General features: G+C 41.2%; 1 protein-coding gene and 1 pseudogene across 2 annotated transcripts in view; one reads left to right on the forward strand and one right to left on the reverse strand.

Annotated features, from left to right (window-relative positions):
* Positions 1–13514, forward strand: part of snta1 (syntrophin, alpha 1) — a 96426-nt gene that overhangs the window by 43104 nt on the left and 39808 nt on the right. For both annotated transcript variants that reach the window (XM_063215147.1, XM_063215146.1), the window contains exon 2: positions 9635–9820. In XM_063215147.1, the coding sequence (XP_063071217.1) occupies positions 9635–9820 (186 nt within the window). The remainder of the gene's footprint in view (positions 1–9634; positions 9821–13514) is intronic.
* LOC134462230 (toll-like receptor 13) lies at positions 723–6609 on the reverse strand (annotated as a pseudogene).

Consider the following 13514-nt stretch of genomic DNA (forward strand, 5'->3'; position numbering starts at 1 on the left):
CAGGTAGCTGGCGTGGTTGAAGAAGTTTCGCCATGAATTAGTTTTATTCGCTCTGGACGCTGCACTGACATGTTTGATTCAGCTAATCACATAATGGCTCTGTCTTGACAGCCTGGGACATTCCTCGATATGAACGTTCCAATTGGTTTTCGCCGAACCGCGTCATAGCGAATTCGCTTAAGATTAGCTTGAGTTTAATCGTCAAAATTCGCCCAGGTCGCTCAAGAAGCTTCGCTCCTGCCGAATTCGCTCTGGTAGCTTTATTCGCCTTCCCTCCATAGAGAAACAATGACTTCCGCCGCGCAGGTCGCTTAGTTCGCCTTCGATGTACACAGGGCATAAGGCTTGCAAGACCTGTGTTGTCACTGAAAGTGGTGGTTCGCCATTTTAGACATTAAGCCCTGTTTGTGTGACTTCTGGGGTTAAGTAGAGATGTTCTCATCACAATTTTGACAATTGGTGCTGAACGGAGCATTTGGGTATCCAAGACTGCAGCCCCCCCACCTTTACATTGACTCCAATGGAGCACTCAAGCAATCGATTATAAAATGGCATTAAACTTTCGTTTGGAAAGACATGGAACTCACCGTGTGGTCAGTGGTAGACAGTGATAAATTGACCCAAAAATTGCAGCGAAATATGCCTTCTAACTGTTGTTTAGCTGCAGTCTTGAATACCCAAATGCTCCGTTCAGCACCAAATGTCAAACTTGTGATGAGAACATCTCTACTTCACCTCAGAAGTCACATAAACAGGGCTTAATGTCTAAAATAGTGAACCATCACTTGAACATTTCCCTATAAAATGAATTTAGACACCATGGCCACAGAGGAGCAAGATTGTTAAGTCTCAAATAAACTCTGTGTCTACAGTAGCATTGTCCCCCAGTGACACAAAGTGATCTCTGTCCACAGTGCTGCCCATCCTTGTCCCTCAATGGTAGAATAAAGTATCTGTTGCTGTAGGACTGGGGTAACATATAGTACATATCAAGTTTAATAAGCTTGTGAAGAGAGTTCAGAAGACAGTTTATGTTTCCTGGGGAACACTGGTAAGCTCCAAGCCTTTATTACTATCTGCAGTATGACTGGGTTTTGTTTCAATTATTCATTGTGTAGTACAGAGTAAAGGCAATCTAAGTCTGTTGTTGTTGCATGACCATATTTCAGTGATGGCATAGTGTTAGTGCGACAGATTGTGTGGTTGATTGTGCACTGTTCACTAGTCATTGTGCAACTACCACGTTCCATAGAGAACTGAGCAACAGTGCTATTCTTGTGGAGACTGAAAGTAGGCTTACCCAACTCTTCAGTCTGCCTATAAGTAATTTAGACTTGAAATGGTACTGAGACTGCTCAGTTGAGCATGTGTGAAAAGCCCAACATAAATGCAAATATACTGCAGAATCCATTGACGACAGAGAAAAATAGGGAGAGAGGGAGGGAGAGAGAGAGAGAGACCTTTGAACAGATGCATGCTCAAATGAGGCTAGCCTGTAGGTGTTAGTGTTAGCACACTTTAGGTGTGGCTCCCATCGACTTGGTGAACTGTCACCATCTCTGAGTTAGTTATGGGGTGCTCTCTGTTCCCTATTCTCAAAATGCATGCACAGTATTTTAGTCTCATAGTTTACTGCCATCATTGGTCCATATATTACTTTTTTAATCACTGGATTGTATATTTGTATTGTATTTGTATTTGTAGTGCATACAAAACAAAACAAGAACAGTCCTCAAAGCAAAACATGTTTACTTTAACAGGTTTTATGAAAGAAAAAAAATAGAATAGGAGGCAATAAGATATGTACAGTAGCTGCTTACATGAAGACACAATTAATTGAATGAATAATACTGATTTCATTTCATGTCATTTTAAACAATTATGTGTAGGATTAATCGGATGATACAAAATTGAGAGTTTTAGTTCATTAAAGCATGTTCTCTACAACAATGAAATATTCTAAAATTCAACATAACATTCCATGGATCCCAGCATTCCTTATCGTTGTCCAAACATTCCTGTCACACACTGGTGTAAACATACAGAAAGTATACATATCTAGTCATACAAATCTAGTCCCTTCCTAAAAGAATGGGATTTTCTTCTTTGTTGGTGTTCATAGCCATTCGTAGTTTTTGCCAGAAGATGCGCCTATCCTTCCCTGGTTTGGGCCAGGAGAGGTATGTTTGCTTCTTCACCAGTTTCCGCATTCTGTGGTATGGGGATAGCTGTTGTGCTGGGATGTCTTCCAGGAAGACCAGGATGAGCACATCATTGTTCTCCTCAAACAGCCTGAAGCTGGCCAGCTGAATCTCCCTGGAGCACCACTCGCTCCTTAAGTAGTTTCGAGTCACCACGCAGATTGTCTTTCGGCTCTTGTAGATGCCATCTACAATGTTGTCTATGATGGGCTTGCCTGGCTCAAAGTCCCGATGGTGCAGACACAGTTTCCATCCTTGTTCGGTCTCCAGGTTGGGCAGCAGTTCCCGAAGCACCCAAAGTTCATCCTGGGAGTTGTAGGAGATGAAGGCATCGTACATGAAGCCATAATGCTTCTGTCTCTGCTTTTTCTTTTTGTCATAGAGATAGGCCAGGAAAAGGTAGTATGCATATACCAGCTGAAATCGCATGAAATTGTAAATGAAGGATACCAAGAGTGTAACAGTTACCAAAGAGGAGCTTCCTGCAAAGTAAATGAACTCTAAATTCAAGGTGCAGGAGCTTGTCTCTAGGTTCTCTAGATATTGACCTTTGAAGGCTGAGGGATAGCTGCATTGATATTTATTAAAGAATATTACCTGGGTCTGATTTGATTCTTTGGCCCAGTGAAGTAACCATTCATTGCTACAGTCACAAATAAATTTGTTATTTTGTAGGTCAACATACTCTAAATTAGGAAGGGACTCGATTATAGTTTGGTTGAATCCCTGAAGTTGATTGTTCATCACCTGAAGGTTTCTTAGTTGAGTAAGGTTTGCATCAATTACAAAGTTTAACGATGGAAGTGAGCTGCGCCTTATATGGAGCTCAGACAGCGCACCAATGGGTTGAAATATTTTTGGAGATAAGGAAGTTTCTGTCGGGAAAACATTCTTGCTTAGGTCCAGATATTGAAGTTTGGGGGTGTACACAAAAGTCTCTGGGTGAATGTATTGAATGTTTAGGTCCACTGCATGAAATATGATGAGTGAGCTCAGGCCTTTCAGCAAGTTAGAAGGCAAGAAATTCTTTCGATGCTTCTGGCCAGTAATCAGGAGGACTTTTAAGAGACTTCAACATTGTGAATGGGGGATTGTTAAGATGTTGACTGTCAAACTGTAGGGTATTGTCTTTCAAATTCAGGACTTCCAGGTTCTGCAAACCATTAAAAACTTCTGGATCTGTAAGGGCACTTTGTTTAAGGTGATTTGCCGTAAGAACCAGTTCTTTTAAAGTTACTAATCCCTTAAAAGCATTTTTTGATATGCTGCTTATCTGATTATCATGGATGCGCAGATATTCAAGAGCACGGAGACCACTGAAAGTGCCTTCTTCCAGTTTAGTTATCTTATTACTGTGCAAGTCCAAAGTCACAAGTTTTGGGAGGTAACCTTGAAATATGTGTCCTAGACTTAGTATTCTGTTCGACCCCAATAACAGAAAGGTAAGGTTTGGAAGATTCTGAAAAGTACAACTGCTAATCTTGTCAATTTGGTTGTTGTAAAGATATAGCCTTTTCAAAACTGTACGGTTGCTGAAATCAGAACATGTGAACTGTTTTATTTTGTTATTGGAAAAGTCAAATAGTGAAACTGTGGGGAGAACTTGTGTGATATTATTGAGTTCAGTAATTTGTGTATTTCTTACTTTCAGTGTCTCAAGTTGATTCAGTCCCTCAAAAACAAGTGAGGAAATGTTAGATGTTGTTTTGTCTCTGAATTGTATTTCTCGTAATTGACGGCACGATTTGAATAATCGGTCACTAAGTACAGGGATGTTGGGTTGTACTAAGTAAAGTCTATGTATACGGCTACAGGTCCTTACTAAAAAGTCCTGAAAACTCTGTGTTGTTACATTACTGACTTGGAGTGTTTTCAGGGATGAATTGAAAGTCTGTATGACTTTTACTGTCACGTCCTCTGATGTCTGTAGTCCACTCACATTGAGTGTATCCACTGCACCAAGAAAAGATGGATCCTCCACAATCCAGTCGAAAGATCCATTATAGCTACGGTTGGAAATATCCAGATAGCCAAGGTATGGAAGGATGTTGTTCGTTATCTGAAATGTCTGCAGCGGGTTTGAAAACAAGTCAAGTCTCCGTAGTTGCAGAGGTTTTGTAGAAAGATTATGAGACACAAAACTAGTGATGTCATTCTTTTCAATTTTGAACTCAAATAATTTTGGCAGGAGTAATATGCTCTTCAGGGACTCCATGAGACTGAGATGGTTGTGTGCCAGATTTACATGTGTCAAATTGGGGAGTGCATCGAAAGCTGATGGGTCAATGTCTTGAATTTCATTTTGATCCAGTTGCAGCACAGAGAGGCTCACTAGTCCCTGTAGAAAGCCTCTGGTTATATGTTTCAGCCAATTTCTAGTCATGTAGAGTTCTTGCAGGTGAACAAGATCTTGGAATGCGCCATCATCTATCCATGAAATGTTGTTGTAAGACACATTAAGAGCTCTTAGATTTGAGATGTTCCTGAAGTCTGTCTCTTTGATCTTTGAGATGTGATTGCGGGAAAGATCCAGTTCCTTTACTTGAGTGGGGAGCTGCAATGGAACAGTTTTCAAGTTCATGTCACAGCACGACACATGGCACATGGTGTCGTTTGGTAACATGGTGAGGTTGCAGTTTCTGACAAAGAACTGGTGTGATGGGACACTGAGAAGCCCATAGAGAAAAACATGAAAAAGTGCTCCTCCTAAAGAAGTCATATTTCTGCGCAATACCATTTGCTTGTAGTTTCAGACTGTCTCCAAGATCTGAAATGAAGCATTAAAAAAGAAAATTAATTGCTGGCACATCCACACGTACACTCAAACATACACGTACATTATTCTCTCTCTTTATATATATATAGCCAAGGCTTTAGTCGCACATAGCGGTGCGACCAGCCTTTCAGTGAAAAAACATGCAACTCTGAAAGCCTACTTGTGTTCTATCTGTGCCCCATATCGGGGTTTAAACAAAACAGAATTAAGGAAGGGCGGAACTATCATATGATTGGCCGTGTGTGTGTGTGTGTGTGTGTGAGCGTGAGCGTGTGTGTCTGCCTGCCAGTAAGCAACTAAAAGAGAAGCAATTAGCTAAGAGAACATAGCGGAGCCAGTGATTGATAGTACGTTACTTGAGTCAGAATGAAAATAACTTTGGACAACTTCTTCTTGAAGTTAAAACCAACAGAACAATCTGAAGATCCGGGCCAATTCTCTGACACAGAGTCAATGCTATCATGTTCGGTGAATGAGCCGAAGCTCGTAGCTAAAAAGGCGAAAGTATATTCCTTTCGGAAAGACTGGCTAGGCCAGTTTCCCTGGCAACGATATGACAAGGGCAAAAACTTGATGCACTGCATCTATTGCAAAGTGCGGAGAGGCGAAGGCTGATAACAGTTCCACTGGCTGTCAAACATTTCACATTGAAACGTTGGAAAAGGACAGTGCTCCAATAAAATGCATGACATGCCTTGATAATTGCACTGCAAAGGGTCCCCTCTCCCTGCTGCCTTCCAGCGGCATGCAGCATCAAACAGGACCTCAGAGGAGGCCGCGATGATAATTAAGTTCAATATAGCTTACAACATTGTGAATGAAGAGATTTCATTCACGAAGTTTGAGTCAAATAATTCTACATAAAATGGCGTCGATGTGAATCTGACCTACAGCAATGATGTGGCGTGTGCCCAATTTATAGAAGTCATAGCAAACACAAAAAGCAGAAGATGTCTGTGGAAATTGCAAACAGTGCCTACATACCCCTTCCTAATAAATGGACAGACGGGCTTATTGACATTGCCACAAAAGAGTGCGTCATTATTTACGGCTGTATCTTGCAGAGAGGAAGACCAGTTAACATATCCTATTGGGCACATCGAGGTGCAACATGCCCATGTCCAAATTAAGCATGTAATTTTGACTGTGTCAATAATATGCCCATTTTATCTTATTAGGGCCTACTGAAATTTTAAATAAATACAAATACATACCAAATGTAAAAGTAGACTATATTGCATCAGAAAAGTGTGTTTAGAACTATCTTTTTATTTCTTTAAGGAATGTATGCTGTCTATTATTTACTAATGGACATAGACAGGCAGCTATTTCAAATAATAACGATAATAACAACAACAGCAACAAGCATTTTGAAACCTTGTAAACTGCGATGGAATGTGTTCAGCAATTTGGCTGCACCTAGCTTTTGTGCTGGTGCACCCAAGAAAAAAAGTTGGGTGCACCCAGTGCAAAAAGTTAGTCTAGAGCCCTGATAGCAGTTGCAGTAACTACATCTTCATTACACCTGCCCATTGGTATCACATACAAGATGAATGCAATCCTTTTTCATAGACAGTAATTAATACTTGCACACAGGTGACAGGGAAAGGTACGTACCACATGTTGCTCTGCTGTCTGCTATGAAGTCTGATGACTGAGTTTCAGATGTATGAGAGAATGACATGGGCATGAAATGGGAAAGTCACAAGTAAAGAGGATGTGAAATAGCTGACTGGCAAGTGGCAACTTAAAGGGGTATGCCACTATTTTGGGGCTTAATACAGTTAAAATCGTTGGCTGGGGTTTATAAAGGTGGTCAAGTGTCTTATTTTTCATGTAAGCAGTTGTCTTGCTTTAAGACAGGTTAAAAGAGGGAATATGTCGCTAAGCTAGTGAAAGTCAATGTATCCTTGTAGCATGCTACAATGCTACAATGCCTCATTTTTTTTTATTCATGCATGCGCGATGTATTGCGAGTGGAGTTTGACGTTGGAGCAGAGAGAGAGAGCGCGAGAGAGAGAGAGCGCACGAGATGCTCCGCCTGCCTATAAATCAGCCTGGAATCGCTTGTAGGGAGATGCCCGAAGTCGGACGAACGTTGAGGTCGATAGGCAGGATATTAGGCAGCATTATTTCTTCCCACATAAATGTTAGGCTATATTGTAAAATTACCGCCTGCATAAGCAGAAAGCATGCTCCATTTCAGCCTCTGCATTCATTCTCGCTCTTGACAAAATGTCAAACCACAAAACAAAACGAAAAACGTGCATGTTACGTAGCAGTGAGAACTAACTGAGGTTCATTCCGAGTTTTGATTGTAGGCTACGGGCAGGCGCTGCTGCACGACCAAAAAAAGCTACGGAAATATTTAACTTAATCAAAATTAAGTGTTGCATTTCTTTAAGTAGCCTAACTTAATACAACATGTTTCCTGACGATATATGGCCAGTTGTTTTAATGTTTGGATTTTGGATAGGTCTAATGTTTGATAAAGTAAGACAGCTGCCAATGACCATACACCTTGACCACCCCCCCTCACTATCTCTTTTTCTCTCTTTCTCTCTCTCTCTCTCTCTCTCAACATATGATCCTATTTATAAGCCTTTTTCCTTGGTGAACTGATATCCCTTATTTCTCTGTGTTGTGTTTTGATGTCAACACCTGGGAACAGGTTGCAGTGGTAGCCTATATCGGCAACATCATTCAGCCTTGTAAGCCTACAAAATTAATGCAGGCAGGTAAATGCAAAAACAGATATTAATTACAAAGTATATATATAATTTATTTTTCTTCTTATTTTTTTTTTCAAATTTAAAAAAAAAAAAAAAATTGTGTGAAATCGTGGGGCATATCGAACCATGGATCATATATCGTGATACAAACCGAATCGTGGGTTGGGTGTATCGTTACAGCCTTAGTGGAATTCATTGTTATTTTCATTGTGTTGTTTTCTTCATGCATACAGTGTGTAGAAGTGTGATTAGAAGGTTTGTGTGGATGTACAGTAGCAATTATTAACATTTGTGCTACTACCACTTTCAGTAGAGGACCAAGGATTTTTTTTTGTTCTTATTGAGACCGAAAGTTCCCCCATTGCTTTTAGAGGTGACAATTCGATGACACTGATCCTCTCAGGAGACATTTCTACCCTTTTATGGTCCAAGAGTGAGTTTGGTATTTGGTTTCAGCTTTGCCACAACCATGGGCTCTCTTGTGGAAAAGAGGCAACAGCCTCAATGTGAGTACCCTAGTACATTGAAGGAAAATTGAATGAAATGAGCCGTCTGATACTGTAGCTAATCACTAGTCATGCTAACTTTCAGACCGTACTTTGTAAATATTCAGGTTCAGTCAAACTAAACATGAATATCAGTGATGCGCGGGCTGACCCGAAAGCAGCGGGCGCTTGCAATTAACTGCGGTCGACCGCAGGCACGGGTTATGAAATATTATTTTTAATGAAATTCGGGTCGGGTGCGGTCGGTCAGGACCTTTGAAATGATGCCGAATTTTAAAGTAGGCTATAGGCTAGCCAATAGGCTATAGTTTACTTTAGCAGACAGGGACATTTTTTGCGAAACAGATCAAAGTTTATATGGCTGAATACCTACGATGGTGCCACGCGCTCTGCAGGAGACTTAATGAGGCTCCTGCGTCGGCCGAATATCTTCTGCGCGCAACTGGTGCAGCAGGTGCAACCATTGAGTGCATTTTGAAGAACACAGAGGGTGCTCTCTAAACAGTGCAGTGATGGATATAGCCTACATATTTTCTTATACAATTGTAATGGTTTCGCGCTCATGGGTTGCTTACAGAGTTTGTTTTCATTTCCTGTGTCGTACCATGACTACGAGGCAATCCACTTGACGGCTGGCTCCGTCTGCTCACCAACCTACAGATTAATTTTCTCCATGTATCCAAACGACGATGTTACCGAAATAAACAGGTGACAGTCGGCAGTCCTCATTGCATGGCCTGGGTTCAAAAATCCAACATGTCCTGTTGAAATGCACATCTGTCTTGTTCTTGACGCAAATTCCTTTTTTAAGACCTTTATTGACGTGATTGTGCTTTGCCAATGACGCTAGGATGTTCATAAAGACGCACGGCTACTATTTTCAAAGGCGGGTCGGGAAGCGGGCCGGGTCAATATTTTTTCATGAATATTTCTTGCGGGCAGGGCAAGCGGGCGGACTAGGGAAAAAAGCGGTCGGGTGTGTCTTGTTTTTTCGTCGACCCGCGCATCACTGATGAATATAACAATAGTGGACGCTATCAACAACCGTCAGAATGTGTACGCCTACACTCACTCACAACCCATATGTGGGTATGATCAATCAGCCATATAGATTCTGTCTTGCCTCAACTAATTCTACAGTTTAATGTTAATACAATAAGAATGGGTGATATGTCACATTCACCACACAAAAAGGTGAACTGCAGACAGAATGTTGCTTATTTTTGCCCTGGGTTTATTAGGAATGGGCATTACATCGTATATAGCAATAGCACTATAGCAATGTTGTTACGATGTAGCTGAGTGTTTTCAGAAAAGAGTGAATAGGCCCCACGACATGCCCATCTGCAGTAAGAGGCTACACTACAGCTTAATATTGTTTTTTTGTGACCAGATTGTTTTTATTATCTATTGTTCCAGGTGGCAAGGAAAACAAGATGCCCATCCTCATCTCGAAGATCTTCAAAGGGCTGGCTGCTGACCAGACGGAGGCCCTGTACGTCGGTGACGCCATCTTGTCCGTCAACGGCAATGACCTGCGAGAGGCGACCCACGACGAGGCAGTGCAAGCCCTCAAGAAGACCGGCAAGGAGGTCATCCTGGAAGGTAAGCCAGTGTGAAAAGATTTCTGGTTACCCCCTAACAACTAGATACTCCGAAGTGACATCCACAGTGTTTGGTCAGTGCTAATTGAAGGTGATTTTGACATTTACTTCTGAAAAATCACTGTGGGTTCTGACATCTAGGTAGTAGTCTGGGTGTTTTTTGTATTCAGTGTTGGATAAAACGGCTTCAGAAGTTACAATCCTGCACCCACTCTTTGTTCTAGCCACCAGTTAATTAGTGACATCACAGGTGATTGTAGTTCTGGAACAAGAGTGTTGGGGGCTGGATTGTAAAACAGATTACCCAACACTGAGGTGCTGTTTCCATGTAACCTATTTTTAAGTGTGGATATTTTTTTCTCCTGTTTAGGTGGAAACGCAAACTTGGGGATAAAAATAAAACTCCATTGTAACAAGTGCATTTTAGCCCCCTAACTGGGATATTTTTAAAGCAGAGTTTTTGATTTGTGGGTCTTTAATCTGCTTATGTGGAAACGGAAGGACAAAACCAATGTAACCATGAGAAAAAATATCCACATTTAAAAATATCCTGGTTTGTGGAAATGGCTCCTCAGACGGATTACCCAACACTGTATTAGCCTTCTCATTGTGATTTCCAACAAGGTTGGTTTGGAAGCAAAGCAGGTATACGCATGAACGGCCATCCGGGTACTTTGCTTGTGAATGAAGCAGGTATAGACGTACAACTACCGGCTTCAGGCATATACTGTATATGTACTGTATGTATGTGTAGGCCTATGTATTGCTGGTGATGTTGAGACTGGAACTCAAAGGAGGCTGTTTGAGGTAAATGAATGTTGACAGTAGAAAAAATTAGAGAAGATTTCATATGGGCTGCACTAAGTCTGAATGTCTTGGGCATTGCCACAAACACATGACGTGCATAGCTATAAGCGGTACAGTAAATTAAAATGTGATAGGCCTGCATAAACCAGATCGACAGTGAATTATGAACAGATGATGATGATGAGGAGGAGGAGGAGGAGGATGATGCAGAGGATGTGTAGTAGTAGTAGTCGTAGTGGTAGTAGTTGCAGTAGGCCTAAAAGTAGTATTGTAGTAGTAGTAGTAGTTGTAGTAGTCGTAGTGGTAATAGTAGAAGTAGTAAAATTATTAGTAGTAAAATGTGTGTAAACATTGTTTATTTAACAAAACAGTACTCCCTGTGAGATGTTTGCCTGGACGTCAGCAGAGATGTTGTACCCAAACACAAGTAGACAAAAACAATGCAGGCACAATGCTCACCAAGACAGCAAGTCTCAGCGTGCATGTACATGTACACCAACCTACTCTCATTCTCTCTCTCTCTCTCTCTCTCTCTCTCTCTCTCTCTCTCTCTCTCTCTCTCTCTCTCTCTCTCTCTCTCTCTCTCTCTCTCTCTCTCTCTCTCAAACACACACGCGCGCGCACACACACACACACACACACACACACACACACACACACACACACACACACACACACACACACACACACACACACACACACACACACACACAGAAACAACCATGAGCATAAACATAACTATCTGTTCCAAAAGTAAATGCAGAGAGAGAGAGAGAGAGAGAGACAGAGACAGAGACAGAGACAGAGAGACACAGGCAATAACTAAAATCTGACAGGGAAAAGAGACCAATAAAAAAGAGAGTTAGCATGTATGTGGCTATAGGCTAAAGTTCCAGTTAGTTTCCAGATGTCCGTGCCAAGTATTAACAGGAAAAGACACCACCCTGTGCAACCCAACCTGCAACTCAGATTTTCCGTCATAATATTTTTAAGCTGTCATACATAGTCAGTGGGAATGTGGAATATGGAGAAATGTGTTGAAAATGTGTGTGTGTGTGTGTGTACACCAATGAGAAAGAAAGTGTGATTGAGTGCACACAATCTGACCAACTTCCCTTTCTAAATGACAAACAAACTGCTATGCAATGTAAGCAGCTTTTAACACTGCCAGTGTGTTGTGTGTTTGTGTGTGTGCTGCACTTTCATCAGAGGGTTCATTTAAGTCCACCATAATTAATGTGTATGCATGTTGTGTGTGTGTGTGTGTGTGTGTGTGTGTGTGTGTGTGTGTGTGTGTGTGTGTGTGTGTGTGTGTGTGTGTGTGTGTGTGCGTGTGTGCGTGCGTGCGTGCGTGCGTGCGTGCGTGCGTGTGTGTGTGTGTGTGTGCATGCAACTGCGTAGCCATCAGTACTATCACTGAATGGCACACACACCCAGGGGGGCAATTTCAGGCAGCAATTCCAGTACAATTTACGGCTATAAACCCGCTACCCAAATGTTAGCAGATGCTCCAGCCAAACTGTGGAGCCACTTTTTGCCAACCTGCTCCTCCCGAACAGTGTTGGGCAGTAATGCATTACAAAAGTAATTAATTACTGTAATGCATTACTTTTTGCTGTAATGCAGTAATGTAAGGCATTACAGGGCAAAAATGTGTAGTATTTACGTAGTTACAATGCTAAATAACTAAAGTTACAATGCATTACAATGACCTGGATTTTAGTGGTATTCAGTGTAGTGAGTCAGAAAGAAGCTATTCCCGAATCTGGTAGTTTTTAGTCTGCTTGCAGCCAAAAAAACCTCCTGGATGGGAAGTGAAAAAGTCATGAGTCATGAGCTTGGTTTACACTGTAAAAAATGCCAGATCCATATTTAGGCTTACAGTTCTTTTGGCGAAAGTAACTAAAGTAATGCAACAATAGTGTAATGCCTTACATGTGTTGCTCCCTTACTGATGTTGCTGGCACCGTGGTTATGTTTGATCGTGGTTATGTTTGGTTATATTATTGTTTGTTTGTCATACCTTCATAATCTTGTGTTTAACTTGTCAAAAACGTGCAGCCAGCTCAAACATTCTTAATCATTTAAACATTTAAACATTGGAATATTTTGACGTAAAAAAAAAATCAGTTGTTTCCAGTGCCTCACACTCACACCAGACTACATTACTGCTCATTGATAATAATAATTAAAGTAGCCTTCTCGTACTGATATTGACTTTTTTGGTGGAGGGGGTTGGCAGGTGACCACAAATGCAATTGTTTGTTTTTCACATGGAATAATATGACGGTAAACACTTGATTGTTGGCTGCCCGTTTCTTTAGAGAGGTGCCAACCAACGAGAAATGAGGCTCATAGTTAAACTCTTTTAAAGGTTTTGGGCCATGACGAGGAAAAGGAAATAGATACGAAAACAATGAGTCATTACCTAGCATAGCATACGGTGACTTCCTCACAGCTGCAAAACATTTATTGTTGTCCACATATCAACCTCCCAACATCTGCAGCAAATACCTTTTGGTGTAAATATAAGTAGATAAACCAATGCAAAAATATGTTCAAGTTTTGCAACTCATTGAAGACAAAATGGAAAGGAAAACTTGCATAACATAAAAAAGCATATTAGTTTGGTATATCCCTCCAGCAAGCACATTTTTCTTTAAATGCTCAGCTTTTAGAATACTAGTGGCATGTAATTCTTTTCATAGAAAATAAATAAATAGACTAATAAAAGTCAGCCAGTGTAGTGCCATTCACTGTCTTTGTTAGGTGCTGGGCTATAGGAAGCTAATGAGAGGAGAGGGGAGAGGAGAGGAGAGGAGGGGAGGGGAGAGGAGAGGAGAGAGGAGAGGAGAGGAGAGGGGAGGGGAGAGGAGAGACGTGAGAAG

This window comes from Engraulis encrasicolus, chromosome 14 (genome assembly GCF_034702125.1).
Source record: "Engraulis encrasicolus isolate BLACKSEA-1 chromosome 14, IST_EnEncr_1.0, whole genome shotgun sequence".
In the NCBI taxonomy this organism is placed as follows: domain Eukaryota; kingdom Metazoa; phylum Chordata; class Actinopteri; order Clupeiformes; family Engraulidae; genus Engraulis; species Engraulis encrasicolus.